Source organism: Dermacentor silvarum, chromosome 3, assembly GCF_013339745.2.
Source record: "Dermacentor silvarum isolate Dsil-2018 chromosome 3, BIME_Dsil_1.4, whole genome shotgun sequence".
NCBI lineage: Eukaryota > Metazoa > Arthropoda > Arachnida > Ixodida > Ixodidae > Dermacentor > Dermacentor silvarum.
Window position 1 is genome coordinate 8,595,928 of NC_051156.1, and position 27,675 is coordinate 8,623,602.

At 47.0% G+C, this 27,675-nt stretch overlaps 1 protein-coding gene across 1 annotated transcript in view; it reads right to left on the reverse strand.

The window, feature by feature from the left end:
* Nucleotides 1-5,921: 5,921 nt before the first annotated feature.
* Nucleotides 5,922-27,675, reverse strand: part of LOC119443717 (sedoheptulokinase-like) — a 68,730-nt gene continuing 46,976 nt past the window's right edge. The window contains exons 3-4 of the mRNA XM_037708427.2: nt 15,898-16,098; nt 5,922-13,621 (exon numbers count right to left, since the gene is read on the reverse strand). Coding sequence (XP_037564355.1) covers nt 13,131-13,621; nt 15,898-16,098 — 692 coding nt within the window. The 3' untranslated portion in view covers nt 5,922-13,130. The remainder of the gene's footprint in view (nt 13,622-15,897; nt 16,099-27,675) is intronic.

Below are 27,675 nucleotides of genomic sequence, written 5' to 3' on the forward strand. Positions count from 1 at the left end.
TTGGCGACGGTGGCGTTGACGTTGGAGGCGGCAACGACGTTGATCCCGCGTGCTCACCGTCCAGTCGTGGTGGGGACGGTGATGCGACGTCCACTGTGGAGCTCCGTTTCCAGCCTTGGTACCCGCACCTCTCACCAATATGTTACGGGGACGTTGGGAGTATAGACGGGATGTATTTACACACATATATGCAGCCAGTGTCTCTCTATATTCTTTGTAGGGGCGCGCCCTAAGCGCGCTCCCGATTGCAGCGCCAACACAGCGTTGCGCAAGACGCGCGAAATAAGCACAGATTGCATCTCTGCGTTCGTTGTGTGCTGACGTGCGTCCCGCCGCTCGTGTACAGGCGGCGTTCTATAGGCGTCGTATACCGCGACCACGGTATAAGAATATTTAGGTGTTGACACTGCGCGCGTGCGAGCGTCCAGATTATGTTCGCCATCGCGCGGACGCACCGAGTAGCTCTGCTGCGAGCCGATAGGATGGCGCTGCGGTCAGCGTTCCCAGCTTAGCGGCGCCGGCGGCTAGACATTGTTCTGCCTCCCCTAAATTTTCGTTCATAGTGGAGTCAGTAAAACTCAAAGCGCGAAAAAAAAAATCGTTATTTCACACTAAAGTAATAAGTGTACCAGGCTTAATGCTTCGTTAACATGAAGGTTCCGTGTGCAGGGCGTGGATGAACGTGAACACGTATCAATCGGGCAGCACTCAAAGCCCACTGAAGTTACCCTCGCGCGCACAATTTGTTTCGTCCGGTCTAGCCGTTCATCCAAGCATAAAAAAATGAAATTGTTTGCCCACGTGCTACCCCTCAATCAGAAGAAAATAGTGACTGCACCAGAAAATGTATTTCATGCTTATCGCTGCTTCCATTCCCACTCAGAAAACCGTTCAAGTCATCGTTGCGCGAATTCAATGTGGCCGCGATATAAATTAAGAAATGAAACGGTGCAAGCTTGCGATATGCGATGCACTAGAGCAAAGTGGCTGTTCATGGCTAGAACTTAAGATGAGAATGCACATCAGCTATGTAAAAACTCTTTCAAATGGGAATTATTAGGCGGGACGAAGGCAGGTGTCTATCTTGGATTAGAACATCACTACCACAGTTTACTGATGAAAACCTGAGCAAATGCCTTTTTTATTCCAATTCCACTTAACATAGACCGTGTACATTATTCATTGGGCTTTCGTCCATTGAGGACTGAGTGGCTCTTGAAAGATCTAAAAAAAGAGGTGACTTTCTCTTTTCTTAAATTGCATATGAGAATGTGCCAATATAAGCGTGTTTGACAATGCATGCTACAGCCTGTCCACAAATACACTTACACCTGCCACACAATAATCCCACTAGACCTTTTTTTTTTGCATAGACACAAAACGAAAGAACGTGTGCATGAAGTAGCTCGATAATTTTAATGGGGGATAACCATCCCAGAAGCTTGCGGTCTCATACACTACCACAATGGAAAAATGTTGCATAAAAACATGCAAGCGTGCAATATACACCGCACGCGCATTGTAAAAACAAAAATTCAGTGGCCAGGATGGAACAAATTCGAAAATCAGGCACACATCTGCACAGAAAACAGCAGTATTTCACAGGGTGCACAATGTCACGTAGCTGGACAGAACCATAGTAATGTTGTTGCCGTCCCTTGGAGATACTCAATTATTTTTTACATTCCGCGTAATCAGATAATTTGTCTTATTTATTGATGAACTTCTCAAATATTATAATTAAATTAAAAGTGTCAATGAGAAAATTGAAGAGCAGCATGAAAGACTCCCGATACAGCTTTCTATTTCTCAATACGGGCTACGTAGAAGTGTTTTTCCGAGCATGAAAGAAGCTCACGAATACACGCAAAGTGCCTCGAGCGGCCAGTCACGCGGCAATATTGCTGTATTCGCGGGTTTCGTTCACGCTCGGAAAACACTTTTATGTATCACGTATTGAGCAACAGAAAGCAATATTGGGAGTTTTCCATGCTGCTGTACAATTCTCTCGTTAACACTTTTTATCCAATTATAGCATTAAAAAAGTTGATTAATCAATTATGAAAATAATTATCTAATTAAGCGGAATACAAAAAAATAATATGAGTATCTCCAAGCGACAGCAGACAACATTACCTTGGTTCTGTCCGGCTACGTGACATTTACATATTTTTAAATCTTGGTGCATGATAGTAAACCACCCAGTATATATCTTGTACAGGCCGCAAAATTTGCACAAACTGCTGTGGCATACAGGGGGTTCTCTCTTCCGCAGCGGCTTTCTAGGTTTATTTGACCGTTCGAGGCTCTTTGGACAGTTCGGAAATAAGGTGGGAATCCTTTTATCGAGCGCTCCGCGCAATATGCCCTTGATATCGTATCCTCTGAAAAATGGTTGGTGCAGACATGGTCGGTAGGCATTAGAGTTCCGGTCTGCCTTCAGATTTGCACGGCGCCACTGCTCTAGACGACCGCTGTGGGACGGCGCTTTGAATAAAGGCACACGCTCCGCACAAGTCAGGTATCCAGAATTGCAGTTCGGAACGAAGCACTTTCTAGCCATTTCAAACGCCCCTCAGAAGGCCGCTGCCGCCTTTGACGGGGGCCCGTGGCGACAATACTCAAGCACACGCTCATGAAACGCACGCGACCAAAAATAGTACCTTCAAAACAGCGCGGCCGCACATGCAAGCAGGAATACGAAGCTGCGGCAGCACGCGCCTTGCCGCTGATGCTGGGACCGCATTCCGCAGCGCCCTCTACGACGGCGCCGACCGAGCTGTAACCGAGCCGAACATAATCTGGACGCGAGCGGGCGGCGCTTTCGCGTGCGTTGTGGGGAGAATGTCAGCCCCTCTCTTGCTTATTCTTACACCGTGACCGCGACCACTATATTCTTCTTCTCTTCTTTCCTCCTATCCTTCCGTAACATCATGTGAGAACTGTATAGGTAAAAATGGTGAGATGGCTGGGCATTATTCACCACTATCAAAAATTATTAGATATTCAATTCCATTCTCTTCTGGCACTATTCGATACGTATTCATTTCAGTCTGAAAAAATCACCGACGATTACGATATACTCCCTGAGGCGAAATTTGTGCGCAGCTCTATATGTGTTTTCATTTCGCGATACATTGGCTGGTACAGACAACCTGTCTCGTGCGGCACATTGCAAACGGAGTGAAGTGTGGCGCGACTGCCTCGCTAATAGGGAAATTGCGAGAGGCCGCGTGTGGATAACGCGCGGGCGCGATTCACAGCAGCCGCCGCAGACAGACCTCCGCTCATGCAGCGCTTTGTTTCTATATAAGATAGTATGTGTGGACGCGCTCGCCCATCGCTGACCAGGCGAAGGCGCGCTACTGTGGCGCCATCTCGTAGCGGTCGTCGCCGCAGAGCCCGTTATTGCGCGGCACTACGCTTTTCTTCTCAAGCTTTCGCCAAAACCTCCTCCTCCGCTTTCCGCCTCATGGTTTCGCCTGTACCCTCCTCCTCTGCCTTCCTCCTCGCGCTCTCTTCGCTCTCACCGTTTTCCATATCCCGCTGTGCTCCGCGTTCGCTCTTTCATCCTTCGATGAGTTATGCCGAGGGACGACGCAAAGGGACGCCGAGACACGCCGACGCTCAACGCAGGATCGGGCGCCGAAGAGCTGCGCTCTAAGACTATTCGCGCACCCCTATGGCTCGCTTGTCTTAGTGACGTCCGTCACAACTTTCATGTAGGCTGCTTTCCAGCGAGGCCGTCGGTGGTTGTTCTTAGTGACGGCTCCCACGCAGGCTGCATTCCACAAATGCGCGCTCGGGTTACGCCATTCTAGCTGTACAAACATTTAGCTGACCTCCAACGTGAAGCCGGTATAACAGGACGTGAGAACCAAACATTAGGATTACCCTTAGAAATACATCTTTCAATTTATATATAATCTTTCAATTTTTGAAAGTCTGTACTGGAGATTATCGGTGCCGGCACGGTGAAGTGTGAAAGAGGAAGTCGACGAACTAGTAGTGCGCACTCGATCAGTGTCCAGCTGAGACTGCTCCGTCTTCTTGTACTACGGTCAGACGCCCTGTGGACTTACAAGAACATCACGTGACATTTGGTGGAGGTGCTGGGTTCCCGTCTTCCCCGACCTGGAGCTCCGCAGCCGTACGTTACCATCTGCGGCCACAATGACCGACGACGCCGGCCCTTCGGAATCCCAGATCCTGACAAGGTAGATCAAATTATGAATCTTCTCAAAGAACTTTCTGAGGCTAATGAAAAATCTCAGAAAGACGTGTCCGTCAAACTCGAGGACATTCAGTCGAATATTACAGATGTCAAAAGACGGTTGTCAGAAATTGAGCAGCGCCTAGAAACAGTAGACAGCGTTCACAATGATGTATCCACAGTGGGCGCGCTTGTGCAGGAAACTCGGTATCAGGTTCGAACCATTGAACTGAAACAAATTGAACAAGCCAATCTCGTCATGGATGATCTGAACAACCAAATGCGCAGGAACAACCTTACATTCAAGGGCATTCTCGATGAAAGAACTGAGAAATGGAATGACACGGAAAAACTTATCACGGAGTCTATAACAAAAACTATTTATAATAAATTAACTAGTCTATAACAGAACAAATTCGGGCTTCGACACACTTCGCCTGGCGTTTAGATCGACCACAGCCGGAAAACAATTGCTGAACCCCTCTTAACAGTTCATGGTGGTGTTATGCGCAGCGCACGTGTGTTTATATATTTTTACAAGCCTAGCCTGAACGTCCATGTCTGTTCCCAAAAACTATCATTATCAGCAATGGCTCGAGTGTCGTCGTCGTCTTCCACAGCTGACACGTTGGCGCCCCTCGGCACAACCGCGCAAAAGCGGTTGTGCCTTTGCTCCCGCGTTCATCGTCGTCGTCTTTTTCCACAGCTGGCTCGGTTGCCGCTCATAATTCCAGCGTAGAATTTCACTTTTCTGACGTCGTAATGGAGAGGCCGCGTTTGCGGGGGTATGAGCCATTCATTGCCTTACGTAACGGACAGATTTAATTTTGAAGCAATTTCATTTGGAAGAATCGCAAGCGGCATTGGCGGGCGGATGCTGCTAACCACGCCGCCGAGCAAACTCGGGACATCGAACGCAAGCGTTTGCGGTTCGACAACTTGTCCCTCCTCAGTGTGATCCGCTCCGGCGAACAGCGACGCAATGGCTTGGAAGTGTTGAATGAACATTCCACTACTAGTGGAGAAGAGCTTGGTGACCTTAGAGTTTGCGGTACGTGTATAAAAATCTTTAATCAAAGGAAAACTGCCTGCGTTCGGCACTATCAACGGGTATGTATGCCCTCTATTTTTAGTGATGGTGATATCGATCTTCACGGAGTAGAAGGGCTGATTATTTTTTTTTACAAAAGCTATTTGTCCGCTGCCCAACACACCACCGTGAACTACTAACAACTCGTCCAAGCTTCCACCCTTGTACATCCTCTTAACAGCATCGCTAGAAAATAGCGTGCACTAGGTGTTCTCCACCGCGAAGTGCAGGCTGCGAGTGTCGCAGTTTCTGGCTATCCTACTTGATTTGTGACATGATTTGTAAGAGTGTATTTCACGTGTACCCTCCCCAATGAACTATACCAGAACAATGATTTGCCCTTTGAACCAATTCGTGACGGAGCAGGTCCTGTAGTTCTTTTTTTTCCTGTGGTTGAGAAGCACCAAGCAGTGCTATTCGTGCATGTTTCATAACGAAGGTAACTTTTTAAGTGCATAGACAGAAATTTTACGAAATCGTTGCCAATCTGCATCAAAAGTATTCCACGAAGCTTCATGCACTCAGCCTTATCTTCATGCCTGCTATGTTAATGGGAATCGTAATACTCCAAGATCACTAGAAATGCGCATAGTGAACTGGCGACAGCAGACATCTAGATGAATGTTTTCAGTTTATTTAACAGAGTGAAAGTAAGGAATGACAAGAACAACAACATGAACAGATATCACACGTAAGTAAAGGAACTGTCCATGTTCGTGGCGGAAAAGAAGACAAACTTGAGACTATTTTACAGAGTGTGTAACAAATTACCAACAGGCAAACAGCAGTAGCCACAAAGATAGAACATTTGTAGACACATCACTGCTTCGTTCAAATGAATGTGAAAGAATAACTATGTACACAGTCATGTATATGCTTCTCGGCAAATTTAATGTGCCAATTATTTATGAATACATGCTACAATATTCTGTCATAGCGATTTCTCGCCTTAATTTGAAGCTCAGCCACCTTAAATATCGACTGAAAATGTGACTGATCCTCTTCTCCGCATTGGAGGGCTGCACTACTGGCACACTTCGTCCAAACAAAGGAGTACATAATTCCTGAGCAGTGTTTCACTATCGCATGTTCATGCACTACCCGCAGTTTCATTACACTGCATCATCTACATTACAGTGGTGTAAATACAGTTTAATGTACATTTTATTATTTCTGTGTCTAAGCTTCTAAATTACCACAATTAGCTTTATTTTCCTGTCAAAGAAATCTAGACTTCTACTTACGTTACACTAATTGGTGTATCCTACAAAAACATTTTGGTGTGTAGTCCACTAATCATGTTTTGCCTGCCATACTATTCCAGCAAAATTCATTCCAATTAACACGAATTCCACCTCTATTCTGTAAGCAGTTTAGGGAAATTATGAGTCTGTATATGCAATATATCAGCATGGTATACCAGCAATAGTAATAAATTTGCAATAAATGAGCAACTCAATAAGTTGTCTGTGCAGTTTCATAAGGAGGTAGAAGTCTGCCTGAGAGGTACCATACCACAGCACTCATGCATAAATCATTCCGAAGTTTCTCCGCTAAGCTTTCACCTTAGTAAGGTGTCATCAGCTCAATAAATACTGACTTCTTCAAACCCTTAGCTCTAGAAGCTACCAAAAAATAGAGTGCTTACATAATCTTGTATTCCACTGGAGGGCTGATAAAGTCAGCAATACTGAATAAAATCGCCAAGCCACAGCTACACCACAACTTTGTCAAATGTAGTACACAGTGCACAGTGAAAACTTATCACTGCAACTGCCACTGCACCAAAGCCTTAAAATGTGCATGCGATCAATGGGGAAACGGTGAGTGAGGCTATGCGGAATAATTTTTGTCCTGCAATTTTTCTCTAAGAAAACAATGTCGAGGTCCTAGAAAATGAAGTGCTCCCCACTGCTATCGGTGCTCAAAAAGGGTGAACACGACCTCGTTTGTCATTTGGTGAATGAGCAAACCAGAACATTGACATCATTGTTGGACCAGTTAAGTCAGTAGAACTGTCAGCTAGACAAGAATGTATAAACAAAATTACTCCACATGCAACCTGCTGTTTTTTTTTTTTTGTCTTGCCAAGCACCGAGCTGTGGAAGGTGCACTCGCCAAACTGAGGTGGTTATGGTAGGTAATCCTAACATTATAGCTTTTTTGTTTAAATGGAGCTCTATTGGAACTAAATTTATGAGTGTATATAGTTACATAGCATTAGTTTAAGGAGTTCTCCAACAGAAGTTGACCTTCATGCTCATAACAAGACCACACAATAGTGACGCTTTTGAAATCACCCTGATCACCCGCAGCCTTTGGTTAACAACGAGTACAGAAGTCAACACACTTGTCTAGAACACAATCCTGAGGGCCAAAGCAGCCACCAAAGCTGAATCCGACCAACAGGTCGAGATAAATCAATCAAAACAGCATATGTAATCAAGCAACCTCACATACAACCGATTTTGTGCGACACATAATCTTCATATTCACTAGCGCAGTCCTCAGAACGTGGTTCGCGTATTCTAGAGAAGTCTGTTGACCTCTGTACATGTATAAAATATTTTAAAGCATGAAAGCACCTTAATTCTGTAGCATCTTCTTTCTAGGTGTTCCAAATTCTCGCATGTACTTAAAGGAGATGCTTCAGAAACAGCTGTATTATACACTAGCATAGCAGTGTTGCATTGTTGCCTTTACTCTTGGTACCATTTTGTTGATTTCTTTCACAAGCCTGCCATTCGCCAAAACAGTGTGTTTATAGTACCAACCAACGTTAATTGGTGAAGAGAAAGTGTGCACACCTTGGAGCACGTGCACTGCTGTGACAGCCATCGCATGTCGATGAATTCGAGGTTTCATGAGGAAAGTGTGATGCAACCTTGGCTTTGGTTGTCCTGACAGGTGACATTATGTGGAACACATAAACTGCATCTTATTAGTCAGTGTTTAATTTGCGTTTGTTACAGCTCTTCAAGAATGGCCACAGCCACTTATGCTGAAACGCATTTCCACATGCTAGGCACAGTTAGTGCAACAACGGATACAAACCTAATAACACTTACGGAAATGGGCGACAAGAAATCTGCCACTATGTCATGCCGCATGTAAGCGATGCACGCTACATGCTCCTAATGTTGGCTGTACAAATTCTTGCTACTCACTGCACGAAGTTACAAGTGGAAAGTTTTCGTAAATTAAGCCAAGGTGACATTTCACATTCGTGTTATTCGTTTGGTTAATTGTTGAGTGCATGAGATAACATACACATTTTTTCCATCTGTTTCTAAGCAGTCGGTTTTCATGAGACAATAAAGGGCGATGAAATGACATCAGATGTAAAATCAGACTACTTCGAAAAGTGTTACAAGGTCCCTCCCTGTAAGTGAAGTCCTGACCACTTCAAGTAATTTAGAATTAAAGCACCCTAATGTCCGATCCGGAAAATACATCAAAATGATTTGTAAATGAAGCACAACGTTTTTAAAAAGTTCAAAACTACAAGAACGATGTCTCTGAGCAGATGAAAAGAACTGTCAGCAACTTAGAACGTGGAAAACCTGCGACTGACACCTTCCCCACAGTGAGCTCAAAGAAAGTGGCACAACATTTTGTGTACCATCACAAATAAGCTACACAGTGTTCACGACTCATGTAAGCAGCTGTAATGGTCCAAACTTGAGCACTATTTCATACAACATAAAAAAAACACCGCAACGCAGAATACAAAGTCACAAAAGTGAAACAGAAACTATGCCACTCCCAACATATTACTCCTAACAAATACTAGTTTTTATGCGTCGTAAGCTCACTTTCTTTATCCCAAACTCTGTTCATGCACCCACCTGCAAGAAGACAATTTACATAGAACTCGGGTGTAGCGACAACACATACCACTTCAATTATTCTAACATGGTTCACCTAATTTATTACACTGTCTTCCACTTTTGTTGGATATGAATGGCACATCCATCAAGCACTGTGCAGCCACACGGTTACCTTTTGACAGAAATTTAGGAGCTATCTTATAATTCCTACTGAGCTACTATTGTTGCAAACATCGTCATTTGTCCAACATCCAGTTTGAGACAAAGCAAAATCACAGAGGGCATCTCCCAAGAATCAAGCGAGCGGATTTGTTCAGCTTTTTTTTTCTCAATACAGGCAGACAGTTATCGTCCAAATAAAGTCCAGAAGAAGCGGGGATTGGTGGAAGTGTTGTACAAAGGTCAATACACTTGCCTAGAAACACTCATGAGGGCCAAAGCTGCCACCAAAGCTTAAGCCGACCACCTGGTCGAGAGAAATCAATGCAAACTGTAAATGTAACTGTAGTCACGCAACTTCACATACAGCTGATTTTGTGCCACATGTCATCTCCAGATGTCGCCAGCACAGTCCCAAGAACGTGGTTCGTGCATTCTAGAGAAGTTTGCTGACCTCTGTACATACACAGAGCGGTGCATTAAATTAAGGGTATACAAAATGTTGGTAATGATAAGGTACGCCTTCCTGTATGTACTGCACAATATCAACAAGGATTTTAAAGTTACATACCCTTTCCGCAGTACAGTGTGTTAAGCAACACAGGAATGCATTGATCATATGCACAGATGGGAATGCTTATCAGAGTCCCCTGCACTGCGGAAAATAATAAGCTGGGCAAGCAAGCGTGCAACAACATAGTGCCGTCAGTACAAGAACAGTGTTGGCAACTTCTGGGACAGTAGTCTACCTGCACGTTGCCGACAGTGAAGACTTGCAATTGCTTGCCAAAATCATCATTCCAGCCTGCCACAGGGACACGAGGTGAAGAATACAATCGAATCGAGTTTGATCAGCAGAATGGTAGCGATATGTCAGTCCCTTCAACTGACCTGTTATATGACAAACAACCTTCCTGGTAAGGAAAATAGATTTAATTGGATGACGGAAAATGAATCTGCTGCGATTCAAAGCTTGCAAGTGTTCTAGTGGAGATGGTGATATTCAGTTCGTTGTTTAGCCTAAAACAGAGCATGAAAGACTATTAAAGAGAACGACGACAAGCACGTGTGCCTACACAACTGCAGAGTCAACAACATCAGTGATTGTCATCCTGCGCATTCCACATCGTCAACGCTTATTACCCCATACGTGGGTTTTGAGGCGAGCCACGATAGCAATATGTACTCGCACCACCAGCTGTGCGGTACACCACAGTCGCGGTTTCTGTTGGCCGTCCCGAATAAAGGTAGAGACCACAGAGCTATGAAATGGTCAGACAGCAGCTGACAGTAGAACTTATACGTTTCGGCAGCAAAAAAAAAAAACACGTCGAGTACATTAGCCTTGCCCTTCTCTATAGTTTCTTACTAAACTCGCACACATTCTGCTTATCACAGAGCTTTTAAGCATTTGCCCTGACCTTTGCAAAGAATACGGCATCGAATACGATAAATATTTATTCACGCGGTTTAACGTCCCAAAGCAGCCCTGGGGATCTGGATTAATTTTTATCACGTGGAGTTCTTCATCGTGCACCCAAATCTAAGTACACGAGCGCTTTTTTTTTGCGTTTCGCCCCTATCACAATGCGGTCGCCATGGCCGGGTATCAAGCCTGCCACCTCGTGCTCAGCAGCAGAACGCCTAACCACTGCACTAACGCGGTGGGTCGAAAGGATAAAGATATCAAATAAGAAAATGTTTGTCTTATTCCAAAACACATGGTCTCACGCAACAAAACGCCTTCTTTATTTGTGGATAAAATGTGCAGGCCTTCGTCTTGTAGGTAGGGCCCAATCTGCCTTAGTGAACAAGGGTGGAAGCTTGGGCGAGTTGTTCAGAGTTCCGAGTGGTGTTTACGCAGTGCATGAATGGCTTAAGGAAAAGTACAGAGGAGAAAGAGCGCGTACACTTCCCAAAGCCATTCATGCGCTGCGTAAAACACCGCTATGCCTTAGTGAACTGCTGTTGGTTGTGGGCATGTCAAGCGAAATTACTAGCCAACAGGCACACACTTATACTTCTATCGTGTATTCTGCAGCTTGTATCACCAGAAGACAAAAAAAGGAGTTGCAAGTGGCAAACCACAGTGCCCTTTCTGTTTCTGAAGTGCATCTTACGTACTTTATGCGTTGCAGTGTTTTCCCTCTCAGAGCGCCACAAGAGTCAACAATAAGCGGTGCTTCAGACATCGCTGGCACAATATCATACAAGATGTGTTTATCTTTATCACTTTGAAAAACGTAATCAAACTTCCAAACAACAATCTGCAATAGTACAAAAAAGATTTCTTGACAGGCAGATAAGTGCCTATCGTTCATTTGACTTGGGTTTTGTGTAATCGGTAATGAATATAGTATCTGAACTTGGTCAAACTATTCTTGTACAACAGATACTTGACGCAGGCACTTTACATCATGCTCGAGCACCAAATCTATAGTAACTGGTGTACGTGCTATGCACCCCAGAAACAATTTTGCTTCGTATTTGTGTTTCTTGCATATGCCAGGCACTGCAGAATAAATATACATGTATTTTTAGCATATCATTCCTACTTTTGACTCACACTAACTTTCTTGTCCCATCTTTCTTGTCCCATCTTTCTCCAAGCAACATTATATCATAGAGGTAACACGGAATCTCAGAACCTTTGTTCCTATAATTTAAATTGTACCTTGTGCTAGATGGTGGTAAGTGTGTGCTTCTCTGCAATGGTCAAGAAAAAAATATGAAGAGTAGATGTTTCCTCTAAAAACAACATAACCAAGTTGGGGTAAAATATGAGTCCAACAGCTAGGATTTCACATACACTCTAGTCAAAGAAAGGGCAACATGACAGTCACAAAGAACGTTCACAATGCCGGTATGAATGTACATTTCTAAAACATCTTTTGTAGCTCCCAGCACTCGCTTCATTTTTCTTGTCACCCTGATGAGCCGCAACCTATTGGCAATGCATTCATATTGCAGTTATTCACCACTGCCCTCAAGTGCACGGTCGGCAAACTGGCAAATCACAAAGGTGATGCTATTGCATCATTGCATCATGATTTTATAACATGGCGGATATTTTCACACCGCCAATGGACACGTCCGATGTTCTCGTGAACAGGTAAAGAGAAATCGACAGCCATGCTGGAACACTTCCACTGTCCAGTGACAAAAGAATATGGTATTGTATTGACTAGCAAAATATCTCCCATTGCAGCTTAGGGTATCCTGCATGTACACTACTTCCACAGAAACAGATAGATAACATACAAGGTATGAATGTTCTCATAAAGCACACCAGAAACCAAGCTTTAACAATGATATCAATGCGCCGGGTCTTGAGCCAGATCACCAATTCATGTGTTTAAAGAGCACTATTGATCGCAGCAGGAACATTGTGTTGTTGCAGTGCACAGACGTTTGGAGCATTTTAGGCGCAACGCACATTTGAGCCGCGCCAGCGTCACCCACTCCGCAGCAACAAGGTTACCAACCAACGAAACTTCCTTGTAACCTTTAGGTAAGCATTATAGATGTCGCCATGAACAGACAAGCCCTCACTGGGATGATGAGCTCTGCAAGGAAGTGACGCTGTGACACTGTCCTCTGATGCCACGCAGCACGCAACAGTCGCTAATTTCGAAGGTACACCGCGAAATGACGAACATTACGACAGGCAAGAACGACGTGCGGCACAGTGGTGACCAGTTCTGAGCGCCTTAGGTGCGCTTTTTTTTTTCGGGAAGGGGGGGGGGGAGGGAAGGAGGATTCTTCATTCAACGCTATACCTGGGCAGTAAGAAACGAACGCCATCCGCATCATCACCCGCTCGTTCTTGCGACCCCGACTAAGCCTTGGTGCTGGAGCCAGTGGCGCGGCCGCGCTCGACGTGGGCGAGCACCGCCAGCGCAGCTCCCAGCGCCGCGTCGCCCTTGCCGCCCAGCTCGAGAGGAATGCCGTAAACTTCGTGGACGGCCTGCTTCAGGCACGCGTTGCGTGTCAACGCTTTGCCCGTGCCAACGATTCGGCGGACGCCCGCGCGCTCCAGCATTTCGCGGGGCATCATGGTATGCAGGTTGCGCGCAAGACCCTGACAGAGGGCCCGCAGCACCGCGCCCAGGCTGAGCGCCGACTGCGGCCCGATACCGGACACAGATCCGCGGGCGCCCGGCATGTGGCGCTCGCCAAACACCGTCGGTGTCACTACCAGGTCCGGTGGGGGCGGTGTCGTCGCTGCGTCGGCCGACGACGATTGGGCGTTGGTCGAGGCGGCGCTCCGTTCGTCGGTTCCAGCCGCGAGAAGCCGCTCCCAGATGGCGCTCTCAGGAATTCCCGTACCTGAGTGACAGTTATGTACTATCAGGCTAGAGTGAATGCGAGTCAAATGCCCCCGTACCTAGGTTATCACCCCAGTTTCCAGACAATAATAATATTATGTTGCAAAAGACAAGAAAAAATGGGCATGACAAGAAAGAGCGCTTTCCTGTAGTGTTGTTTCTTTATATTGTCACGCGTCTTTTACGCCGTAACGAGTATAGACCAACTAGCCCAGAAACAGGTAGTGGCAAGAATAACGTGGTGTAATTCGCTCGACCTGAGCCACGCACTGATAATTAGCGAATTAACACACGCGACATTGTGACCTGCAAGAGTATCGTGCCCCTGTCAGCAAGAGTATGGCCCCTGTCAACAGTGCAGTCGTTAATAAACGGCCGAGGTGCGCTAGCACACGTCACTACCTATTGTTTTCTCAGTTGTTAACGTACACATTATCTCACCGATTCCGGCAAGTGCAGCGAAAGCTAGGGGTCGCGCCAACCAACCAGAAATGAGAACCAGAAATCAGAACGGTTTCTCCATTGTCCGCCTCTGATCACCCCACACGCGACGCCGACTGAAAGGAAGCGTCGGGAAATATTAGTAGCGCACGACAGCGAGCTCTCCTCAATTCTCTGCAATATGCAGCCCGCTATCGTTACTACGTGGCCGGCACGAGCCCTATAGCATTCGCTGCGCTGCACCCAGTTGGTGAGATGGAGAACAGATATGTTATCTCGAACTCAAAGACCAAGAAAACCGCGGGAACACATAATGCTAACTGAACGCTACCGATGCCCAAGATTAAAGATAGAGAACAAAAATGTTCCAAATCATAAGCACTATCACCGTAATGATGTTCACAACGTTTTGCATAAACTTTGAGACAGCAGTTGCTGAAGCTGTGCTGCGAAAATCACAACAGTGGAAAGCAATTTGGGAACCACAACTTCAGTTGACCGTTACGTAATGCGAAGCATTGTTGTATGGTAAAGTAGAAGGGCACTAAAGTAGAAGCGTGGTAATTTTCTGAGGCGAAACGAACTCCGCAGCTTGTAAAGATGAAATGTTTTAATTGCATTGCATTGTTACAGATGACGACTATGTACAATAGCACGATCGCACGTTGTTTAACGTATGTGCAATTATACATATTCGCATCACTTGCGACAATTGCTCAATGTCCATCGGTTCACTGATTATGGTTTCGAGCACGTCTTGGCCAGTGACATCACTGGTGGATTCACCGGTTAGGGCGGATCAGGCCCACCGTGCGCCATTGCTGACGTCAACTCGCACATTTGGAAGAACACAGGTGCGCTATGCCTAGAATCTGAGAGCGGATCTGTAGAGCAATAAATGATTGCACATTATTTCATCGGCGCTCTACCGGGTACGAGTGTCACATTGAGCACCATCTGGGAGCTTGATAACAGCTGTGCGCTCCAAGTGCAGTCCCAGGTCACTGAGGCGCTGTGTTAGAGTGCACTGCCTTTTGGATCGGCCCACGAGAACGGTCATGTACCCGACAGGAAAAACAACCATTCCACACGGATGGTTCGCATTACAAGTGTTGGAACGCACCCATCCGGTTGTTTGCTGCCAGCGCGAGTACATGGTCTCGTAGAGGGCGGCTATATTTTTTTTTCGTGGTATTTGACAGTAACGATTCACATCATGGAACTTTTTGAAGTGGATCGCTGTTTTTCCAGTAAACCACACATGAACTAATCAATTTCGCTGCCGTACCTGATGCATTCTTAAAGTGCCAGGTTCAGAGTCCACATCTGTGGACGCAACAAAACTCCCAGCAAAAGATGCAACCCCTGGCATATTCTGCATGTTGTGCCTCTTTATTGATTCTTAACTAGATTGTTGGCGCAAACGTCAGTAAAGTGCACATTGGTAATCAGTTCACTGATCGTGGTTTCGACCGCGTCTTGGCCGGAAAGTGCACTTTGGTAAAGAGGGGAAGCGACAGTGGAGGGCTACGGAATAACTTTGGCCCCCTTCAACGTACACCACAAGCACGGTACACGAGCTTTTTTGCTTTGCGCCCCCATCGGAACGTGGCCGACCACGCGCCGGGATTGTACCCGAGACCTCGTGCTAAGCAGCGCAGCATCATAACCACTGAGCTACCGCGGGGGCTCTTAATGATTCTTAAGGAGCAAATGCGCTAAACGTAAATTTTTGGCAGACAGAATTGACAGGTGCCTCAAGGGGTTACGGTGACCACCTGAACCCGAACGCTCACCTTAAGGCGACTAATTAAGCGTACGCAAACGAAGACTCACCTAGCTGGTGCATCCATTGCTGTAGCATGCGAACGAATATGGCTAGCACGTTGCCACCATTGAGGGAGGCGGCCACAGCCAGGTACCGGCCGCCAAAGTAAGGAAAGGCCTCCAGGGCGCTACCCGTCTCGACGCTGGCCCGTGGCACGAACGACGGCTCCAGGAGGAACGACAGTTGCGCCGACGTGCTCATGTTCAGCACTGCGAGAGCGGCAAGGAGGAATGGGAGGAAATTATTAGTTGCAAGGCACTCGCTACACGCCATCAGCGCTTGCTACGTATGCGCTCAGACTGCGGACATAGACGCGATGACCGGGCTGCCTTGCTAATTAGTGTATGTTCTAATCAGCAGACCACTGCTGAGCGCGATAATGTCTGCGCAATGTGGACATCGGGCATAATAAAATGTGTTCACGAAGTTCGCGCAAGGATTATCGCATATGACCATTACGGATGTGAGCACTTCTTCGCGGTAGTGGCATGTACAAGAAGCGAATTACTGAGAAATGAGATGCATCCTCTTGTACTCGTATGCTTTCAAGCAAGTTCGTACCGAGCACAAGCTTTTGGAGCAGCGAAAAGCGTGAAAAGTGCGCTGGCATGACACTGGCCGGCTTGCAGCAAGTGTCTTGGCGATAGCAGGTAGATTTTAAAATGTTGTAGCGACATCATTAACGACACTCTCGGAGGGTTCCTATACGGATAGATCTCTATCAAAGTCTCAAGCGAGTTTCAAGGGAATGTAGATCACTTTTTCACACGAGTGTATGAATTCATGTGTGTATGGCCAGCTGCTATGGTTGGCTTACACGCTACGATTGGTAGACGTGACACGCACTGCAACTCATCCATAAACTAGCACCAAAAAAATGTTAACCGACGCCAATGGTAAGAAGCTCAAGACAGGATAGGAATGAAGAGTAACCACTTAACCAATTCCACAACTGAAAACGACTTCTACTACAGCCGTTAACGTATAACGATTTCCTCTTCCTCTCGAAAGAAGATCGCTCGCACGCGCATCTGCGAATGTATATTCCAAACGACACCACACGAAACACCGCAAGACTTATAATCTTGCGCAATCTACAACACCCCTGTTTCACGTTACGGGCGAAACCACAACTGCTTTCTCTCTGGGGCAAGATTGTTCCACTGGCAGATCAAGAGCACAAGCCGAGCCGATATCACTGCTGAGAAGCAGAGACTGCACAAACGAAATAAGCGGGGTGGACCGTGTTTAATACTAAAGAGTTTCCGCCATGCCATATATTTACACGGGGCGAAAATGTTTACTCTGTATACAGGCGCATTTACGCGCGGTAATGCAGCATGGCTAAAACCCGCTACTGGTTAGATCAAGAACCAGATAAGCCCGTGTGTTCTCTGCAGCACCCTTGCTTCCGTGGCAGGATTTGTGTTGCTATCGCGGATTTGGAGCTGCTGCTCTACGCCGCGGAAAGAGGCGCTTGCCCGTGGAGTCCGCCGTCCGCACTGAACTTGCTATTCGAGTTGAGTTAGACATTACTACAAGAAAGTAACAGGAGAATATAAGCCGCGAACACGCTTGAATAGATAACACCTATGTGGGTTTGTCCCACGTATTTTTTGTTAATAATCGCGGAAGCAGTCTTGAGACCACGACTTCTATATGATCGCACAAGGGATGACCGTGTATGCTATCCCATACGCAGAATTATAGCTGTCAGCACAGAATGCCTGTTGTTACAACATTATCGTGTGTAAATTAACCATGATGGCCCATGGTGATCATCGACGCCACTGGGAATCCCAGAATGTGGGATCACTCTCACTTTATTAGCAATTCCCGACGACTTCCTCACATCTACGGAATTTAAATGAACATGAGCTCACACTTAAGAAATTTAATTTCACACTCACTATATCGAGTTATGTGTTCTTCGCGAGCGACTGCGGTTCCTACACACGCACGGTGATTCCCTGATTGCTTAATTGGACGTGTGCAAGCCGCAGCGTCGAGATGTCATTAGGACTTGCTAGGACTGGCCCTACAATGACCTAATGTTAAGTGGACTGAGTACGTAGTTCTAGTGTAGAAAACACGGCATCGGCATGCTCATTATTAAGAAAGTTACGAGTTTATAGCGCGCGCCGGTGAGTGCTCGTCACGTAATTTCAACAGCAGCATGTACACGTGCGCCCTATGCAGAAAGAACCCACGAGCAGTCTAATCGTTACTTTAGCAGCGCTCTGGCCGTTGTATTTTCGTACAATGAAGCATTGAGGTAGAGGCGCATCAGCATTATTTCGATGACTTCATCGCCGGCTTCACATCTGATGCAGAAATTTCTATCCATTCCACTGATGAAATTTTTGACACAGGTGACGCTAATAACTAAAGCACTGGTAGCGCTATTTTACAGGCACAAAGTGCCTATGAAAATTTTGTGCATGAGACGACGGTCTAAAGCTGAAAAATGACGTCGACGTTCAGTCTATTGGGAACTACGATCGCATCCCCTAATATCAACCATCTCTGTTCTTAAGAGATGGCTTGATATTTGAATTTATTTACTTGAAACATATAAAGCTCCAATGAAACAAACTGAAGAAAGTTAAACTCGTTAATTGGATTCTTCAAGTTATCGAACTCGGGCTTATTTTCCACAAATTGTAAATATGCTGACATTATCTGATAACGCAATAATGGTGCGAATACAAAAGCTTCTCGAATTCGTACCTCTCAATAAAATGATGTCACAATGTCTAGTTAAACACCTAGAAAGATACAAATGATCATATAGGGTGCAGGGGCAGATTAAAGCAAACAAATATTTCAAGAGGAAGCTATCGTTTAAAAAACTGTTGACTGAAACTACTTATTGCTGAAACGACAACGGCTTAAAACAATGTGATAGCGAGTTATGCAGCTAATCGTCTCTGTCTTTCTTTCTTTTGTCTGTATCCTGCTCTAGCGCATTTTTTGTACTATGTATTTTTTTTTCTTACACGATAATCTGCACTATATACAGCATGTATTCTCATTAGACAGTGATTCGCGAGAATTAAAGAATGAGCCATAGGTAAACGAAAGCACACAGCAGTCATTTTAAGAAATTCCAACAAGATTATCTCCAGAAATTTCCTCTCGGATAACTTGACGGCTTGAATCCACCCAACATCAGCAAAACAATAAACTCGGGAAGAGTAAAACAGCTAGCAACAATTTCAGAACAGAGTTATCTGGGATCAATAATATTCATGTCGTTCCCATTTGATTGGCCTTTGTAATTTAATCGCCTTTGAATTTCCAGAAAGCAAAAAAGAACTGTTGCTTTTACGTAGCACCACTGACAGAAAAGGCACCTAGCTGGTGCAGCCAAGCGACATTTAAGAACGATTCACGCGTTTCATTATACGGAGCTTCTTTTTTGATATAGTTTACTTGAAAAGAGAAAATATCGTGTTAATTCCATTTGCCTAACGACCACGCAAGTAATGAACCGAGTAATGAACTCCGAGCACGCATCATGCACATCACCACTCCAGTTTGTTTTACCGGCGCCTTTCTGTATCGAACACGAACGCTCGTCCCTACGCATTCATTCCACTGATTGCAGTGTTCAGGTTTGATGGTATCCTTTACAGATCAGGAAAAATTATGCGGGCTACCACGCCTACACTCTTTCTTTATCTTGTTCCCAGTGCGCAAGACGAAATCATAACTGTAATTTGAAGGTGAACGGCGGATCTTTCTAACTTCAGGGGAAAAAGGAGATTATATCTGTCAGTCAATTTCAGGACAGTCCGCGAGCCACCAATGTTTTGTTACCAAGCGATGAGTGAGTGTACGGGAAGTACAAATGGATATATAAGCCGGCTCATTATCTGCATGATATACTGTGCGTGCGTTATTCAGCAGATAGCCCCGAAAGCTCCCCGGAGAAATTTTAGTTTTATTTAAATTGACAACAAGGAAAAAACTAACGCCTCTGTATAGGCCCTTGTACAGTCGCGTTACAGGCAGTCAGAGTTCGAAGCGTCCCAAGGAAGCCGACTGTAAACGGTTTTGATGCGCAGCTCCCGAAAAAAAATAAGAGAAGGAAAAAAAAGAAAGTTAGTAATAACCTCGGCTCGGCTCAGCTCGGCTACGCATTTGATACTAAATACATCCGTGTCTCCAAAGCTCCCATGTAGCATAACATTTACGTGGACACTACAAGTATATGTAAGCAAGCGCATGTTGCAAGATAACCCCGCGTCCCCGTAGTTAGAGCCTACGCACGACTATACTAAGGGACAATTCCTACTCCGGCTGTTGTATTCTTTTCTTTATTGTTTATTCCTCCTCTTCCTCTACATTAAAAATAATGAGACAGCTGGAATTGTAGCCAGATGTGGAGAGATGTCGCTAAACACAAATGCTATTCGACTATCTTTCCTCATCCTGTGAGAATGTCCCGCTATCTTTGTTGCAAGGCAGAGCCGGACGTTATTTTACAGTGTCTGACAATCCGAGCACACTCGACATATTACCTTTCATAGACCCTTGTTGACGCACTACTGTCAGAAACACCACGTTTTTATATATGTGTTCACGCGCGTGTAATGTCTAAGTGGTGCTTAATGTATGAGTAAAATATTGCAATTAATGTCGCATGTTTTGCCCAGAAATTCGATGGAGGTCATAACGCGCCATTAGTTCAGGTTTCGAACGCTGATCCCCTGCCGGTATTTAAATCCATAAATTCTCGAGAGTGTGCTCCTTGTGCAAAGGAATACTGGCAACCCTCTTGTGCAGTGTTTCCTGCCGATTTTATTTCGTTTTCCCACGTGCAGACACGCTTCAGGACTTCTTGAACGTCTCGTAGGGGCACGTACAAATGTTTCTAGTAGTCCGTCAGTATATATTTATGAAAAATGGTAAGTTCACGGCTAATGTTCACTGTCCATGACACTGCGAATTCGTCGAGGTCCAGGTATCGAAATCGGGGCTTGTCCCTCTCCGGGGCTTTATCAATTCAGCTAACTAGAAGGCTAGAAGATGGTAAAAACGTGACGCGGTCGAATAAACGCTAGGTCAATTGGCGTAGATCTCCTTGCTGCTACGCAAAATGGTGTAAATCAGCTAGGAACGCCTCACATTCTTCCTTGCTTGACTTTCACTTCAATACACTACAGGCTCGTTAATTTTCATGTAGACCACCGGAAGCGGACATTTCTATAACTACGGAGGCTTCGCTAGGCTTGCGTGTGCGTGGGCGACACTTGACTGGGGCGGGCTACTGGTTAGATAGCACGCCCACGTGGTTGCACACGCTGCTTTTCGTGAACGGCAACGCTCAATCAGCGCCTTCGTTTCACCGCAGAGCGCACCGCCGCTCGCGCGCTCTGCACGTCCGTAACGTCCGTACGTCATCAGTGTCGTCACTGCAGTCACCTGACGCTGTCAGTAAGTGCATTACCGCCAAGAAGTTTAGTTTGTTAATGGACAGCACATGCACATCCGAAAAGCCACCAAGAAAGCGCGTGATTAAAGCAAACTGTACCACGTACGTGGTTTCCACTGGGCCGTCTTATCGTATAATGCAACTTTGTATAAATCATTCATTATTCCTGGAATTAAGTCACGCAGGGACATTGACCATTCCGGAAATGGCATGAAAAGGGGGTGAGAACAAACTGCAGAAATGACAAGAGTTGTGGTGTTACAGACGCCCGTGCAACGCTTGTTCTCAGGTAACATTTCGTGTATAATATACGATCGACCGTGCAATAATGGTGCTCCGCCCCGATGCCGACTCGTCGATTCTGAAGCGATGTGGCAAGAAAAAAGTGACCGAGTAAATCCATAACGTCATTTGCGGAAGTAGAGACATCACCTAGCTGCTGCTGCGTGCTGAACGGGGCTTCTCTGTCAGGTAGAAAATGACGAGTTGGGTCATATTAGTAAAAACTGGGATCCTCGTCCTTACCGTTTCTTTTCTTGCTTTCTTTCCTTTTAGTGTTGTTTTCCGCCCTGCGTTCTCTGCCATATCAAATAGCTTATAGTACGCACACAGTACCAGGTACTGTGCGCTTCTATCCACCGCTCTCGTCGTGACCAGGCTGTGCGCTTCCATCAGTGTAAGTGAGGCACCTGCCGACTATGTTGTTGTCTGAGGAAACGCTACAATGTGCCAAACGTGACCAGAGTGCAGGCAGCAGCAATGGAGTCTCGTGCTATTTTCGGCGTTCACAAAGCGGCATCTCCCGCACGCCACCCTAGAAAACGTAGAAAGGGTTCATCGACGAGAACGACTTCGTTTTTTAAGCCTTGCGGTACGAAAAGTAGCGGACGTCAGACATTCAGTGATGGGAATGGGAATGGCCAAGACCGCCTTGTAGCAGGAAAAACGACGATTTGTAGCAAATTTTGTAGCAGTTAGGATCATCATCATCATCATCAGCCTATATTTATGTCCACTGCAGGACGAAGGCCTCTCCCTGCGATCTCCAATTAGCCCTGTCTTGTGCTAGCGTATTCCAACTTGCGCCTGCAAATTTCTTAACTTCATCATCCCACCTGGTTTTCTGCCGTCCTCGACTGCGCTTACCTTCTCTTGGTATCCATTCTGTAACCCTAATGGTCCACCGGTTATCCAACCTAAGCATTACATGGCCTGCCCAGCTCCATTTCTTCCGCTTAAAGGAGTACTGACACAAAAATTTGAAGTCGAGATCACTCGTGAGATCGATTTAGGAGGACACACACACATCGTCTACAAAATATCAGCGGCGAATATAGCTTAGAACATATTTAAAATCAATTTTAAAAGTACGTGCGCGCAGCCACCCGCAAAGCGCAGCACCTCGCAACATTGACATCAAGGAAGGATTGCAAATAACCAAGAAAACGCTACGTCACCGTAGCTACGTCACGAGTTTGCGCTGCCGTCGGGGCGGGGCCGGCGATCAAGTTTCTCGCCGCTCCGATTGTCCCGGTGCTTTTTTTTTTTTTTTTTTTCTCCCTGGTCGAGACGCTGGTCTCGTTCGACGGCGGCACAAAAATCGGCTCAATTGTTTCTGACACGAGGTAACTCTTAGAGTAAAGTGACCTCGAAAGTGCGCATGTTATGAAACGTTGTACGATATGGTTAATCGTTGACGTGATTTTGGCTCGCAAGCGGTCAGCGCAGCCGCCGCAGCAATCGTCTCTACGAAGTGGCTGACCTTCCTAACGTGTTTTCTCATCGCTACCAACGCCATCGGCAAAATTAATTGTACTGTCAGTTATGAGCGTCATAAATGTGCAGACGTTGATTGTGTTGACGAATATAGGTGCTTTGTTACGAGCTGCGGACGGATCGCAAGGGCCGTCGGCCCCTGATCAGACAGCCAGAGAGCTAGGCCTATACCGTTTCCAAGCGATTGCCAGCTCGCCTGTGGTGGATCGAATCAAAAGTGGTTGGCCACATCTAATACGGTGGCGACTCCCGCTGGAGGAAATAGTCGCCGCTGAATGACGAAAACGAGGACGGCGACCACACGTTGGACGGCGACGACATCGCAAAGCTCGCGCAGGCGTAGCAGACGAACTAGCAACACGAAGCTCGCTCGCCTGCGAGCGCGCTGGCTTGAACACGTCACAGTTATGTGCGATCACGTGCTCACTGTGTTTACAATCCCTCTTCGCCCATCTCGTTGCTCTCTGAAACCGAAACTTGGACTGGTCGCTGCAAAGAAGACTCCAAATAATTACCTGTAGCGTTCTGAAGCAAATGAGGTGTCGCGCCGTGATTACTGGGTCATTAGCTACTTATTACAGCAGAAAAAACAAGCTCGAAAATTTTTGTGTCAGTACTCCTTTAATGTCAACTAGAATATCGGCTATCCCCGTTTGTTCTCTGATCCACAACGCTCTCTTCCTGTCTTTTAAGGTTACTCCAAAGATTTTTCGTTCCATCGCTCTTTGTTAACTTGCTCTCGAGCTGCTTTGTTAACCTCCAAGTTTCTGCCCCATATGTTAGCACCGGTAGAATCAATGGAGATGAAATCGTCGCCGCGCGCCGAACGCTGTATGTGCGAGTGAAAGGGCGCGGGGGACGCGCGCTTTCACGGGGAGTGAACGCACGGCGGAGAACAAACGCGCGTTCTGCGCTGTGCTCCCTTAAGGGCTGCAGAAGTAGGCGTCTCTTTCCTCCTCTACAATCACCATATATGTAGAGCAAACGTGCCTTCTTCCGACGCGCGAAAGGCCGTGGGGGAGAGGGGGAGGGGGGGGAAGGGAGGCGACATTTAGCTGCGGCACCAAGTGCCTATTAATATCAGAATCTCCGGCAACAGTCACCAACGCTGCACGCATTTTGAGCGAACGCGGGCAAAACGCCGACGGCGTCGACAACAGTTCTGCGTGTTGCCGGTGCTGCTGCTGCATGTCCAAGTTTATACAGCTGATAAAGCTGCTATCATTACTCCGTATAGCTCTCTTCAAATTTTCTATCGCAATTGATGCTTCGCCTTTCAGGTGAAACTGCGACAACTTTTTTTTTCTTTTCAACGACAGTGGTAAGCTCCCGATCAGGATTTGGCATTGCCTGCCGTATGCACTCCAACCTCCCTCATGACTCCGAGCAGTTAACATAGATGATTCTAAATGGTTATCCACCCGGCACTATTCCTGCGCGTCAAAAATGGTTCAAGAGTACCGGCGCACGAGTGCGACGAGAGAAAGATAATCACGCAGCCACAGTGAGTAAACCAGAACGCTCAAATAAAGTACTGCGAGTCCCACGTGGCAAAGCCCGACACACAGACATAAAACTCACGGCAATACAGTCACGTGGTATACAGGGTGACCATTTGAGCACGTTTGAGGTAGGCCTAAAGACATCTAGCTAGTAAAATAGCGGAGCTGCAAATGCACTGCGTTACAAGCACACACAGATAACCACAACATAGCCAATCAGCTAATAAAACGCAAAAGGCCACGTTCCAGTTTGCTGAGTGCACCATGACACAACCGCTGTGCCAAACGTAAAAGTGGGCGTCGCCGAATGAGGAACACCACCAAGGCCCCACTGCCGATACGAAGTACGAATACAGGCCTCTTCCTCTCTATAGTCACTCTCCCTCTCTCACACCAACAGGCATAATGGGCCAAGCATGCACTACGAGACCCGACAGAACATCCTCCTAAACTACGCACAAGCCGCGAAAATGGCTGATCCTTTCCGAGGATCATTAGCAGTGGCTCATCCTCTCCGAGGATCAGCCACTGCTAAAGGCAGCCGTTCTTTGCCAATCTGTCGCTGCTCAACTATTTTCTGGTGGACAGTGCTGGGTACGGTAGATGTTAAGATCTCCGGAGCGTACCCCAGACCTAAGCCCGTCGAGTAGTTCGGCCGAGCTTACCTCTGCGCCCGTACGTACAAGCCGACGCCTCCAGGGACTCCAGCCACAGCACGGTCTGCTACCCGAACGAAGTAGAATGACGAACCAACGACTTCCTGCCGCTACTGCAGCATCGCACGTGGTCGTCAATCACACCCTGACGCCGAATCCGTTCCACGGAAGTGCTTCAGAGGACGCCGACGACTGGCTTGACGATTTTGACCGGGTTGCCAACCTCAACGACTGGACCCACGAGGGTAAGCTAGGCTATGTGTACTTCGCTCTTGAAGATTCCGCGAAAACATGGTTTGAGGACCACGAGGCGACACTGACGTCATCGGAAGAATTTCGTCGGCAGTTCCTCAATGCCTTCGCCAGAGCGGACAGGAAGGAGAGGGCGGAGTTAGCAATGGAGGCGAGAATTCAAGGCCCGAATGAGCGAGTGACGGCGCACGTAGAAGACATGAATCGGATCTTCAGACTTGCGGACCCTTCTATGACTGAAACAAAAAGGTGCGCCACCTAACGCGCGGCGTTAAAGAGGAAATCTTTACTGGCCTCATTCGAAACCCGCCGACGACACTTGCAGGGTTCCATGACGAAGTCACTACCATGGAAAAGGCCTTTCAACAGCGGGCCAGGCAATACAACCGCGACGCCGTGACTTCAAGGGAGCTCTCTGCCGTTACCCTCGGTAACGACATCGGCGCCTTGCGAGAACTCATCAGGGCTGTCATCAAGGAGGAACTGCAGAAGATGCAGACGACCGCTGCCCCTGTGGGACAACTTTGCGGAAATGGTGCGCACCGAGGTTCGACAGGCCGTCCATGGTCCTAGACAGTACGACGCACCACAGCAGGGACCGCGTTCTGAAATGAATTACGCTGAAGCAGTACGCCGTCCACCACCCTCAAGTGCGTACATCATGGTACACCCCGCTTAACAAATGAACGTAAGCTTCAGGCCTCGCAGCCCACCACACATCACCGAAGCAAGAACTAGGAAGAGCGACGTCTGGCGCACCACAGACTACAGGCCCATTTGTTTTCATTGTGGCGAAGCCGGGCACATCTACAGAATGTGTCCTTATCGTCATGTGGGGCTCCGTGGATTCTCGCCGAATGCACCTCATCCAGGACCTGGTGAGCGGCCGCCGGAAATAGAGTTTCGTCGCGAATCGTCGCAATGTTGATCAGCGATGGCACGAGACCCGTTCATCGTCTCCTGCTCGTTACAGGTCACCATCACCAAGCCAAGCCTTCTCTCGCGGCGCTCTCAGAGGCCGCTCGCCTAGCCTGGCGACCTCTGGAGGTGAAGCCGCTGACGTGGACTTCGATGACGTCGACGATGATGACGTCGACTTCGCTGACGTTGACTACGATGACAACGACGAAAACAGAAAGACGCGGACGTACAGACGCAGTCAAACACCGTACGAGATGTAGTAACGTCGAACATTCCCGTCACCGTAGACGACAGAGAAATAACGGCGTTAATCGACACTGGAGCGGACACCACAGTTATGAGCATGGACCTTGTCTGCAAGCTGAAGAAAGTTTCTACAGATTCGCACTGCAAGAGGCCATCTGCTAACCCCGGTAGGAAGATTCACAGCGCGAGTGACTATTCGTGGGTTTACGTACCTCGGAGATTTCGTAATCCTCCCAAGTTGATCGAGGGATCTAATTCGGGGAATGGACTTTCTGCAGACTGATGTAGCCGTGATTAACTTACAAAAGTAGCTGGTAACGTTTTCAACGGCGCAGACCTTAGCAGGGAGCAGCACTGACGACACGTATGTCAACGCCTTGAGGATTGTCGACGAGAACATCACGGTGCCGCCAAGGAGCAGCGTATTGACCCTCGTAACCTGCGACGCATTCGACGACTATGAGGGTATTGCCGAGGCAAATATCCCGCTGCTGCTCGAAAGACACATCTGCATCGCCCGGGGCCTTGTTCAAATACAGAATAAGTGCTTGCAAGTTTTGTTGACAAACTTCAGCCTTGAGTAATCAGCACGCCCTGCAAGGTACAGCTATAGCGTTCCTGAACGACATTGCTGACTTTACCGACGTCGGCACGTTACAAGTGATTTCACCGTCCACATTAATGCTGACTTAGCAGATGTACAGAAGGATCAGCTGCTGGGCCTAGTGACAATTCTCGGGCTGTTTTTCCGCGGACTCTAAAGTCCAGCGCACCCCCGTTACGCAACACCGGATAGTTGCAGAAGAGTCGGCGCGGCCTGTTGGTCAGCATCCGTACCGCGTGTCACCGATGGAGTGGGAGGCGATTGAACATCAACTTCAAGAAATGCAAAATGATGACGTCATCCAGCCGTCGACAAGTCCGTGGGCATCGTTTGTCATACTAGTAAAAAAGAAAGACAACAAACTCCGCTTCTGCGTTGGCTACAGACGG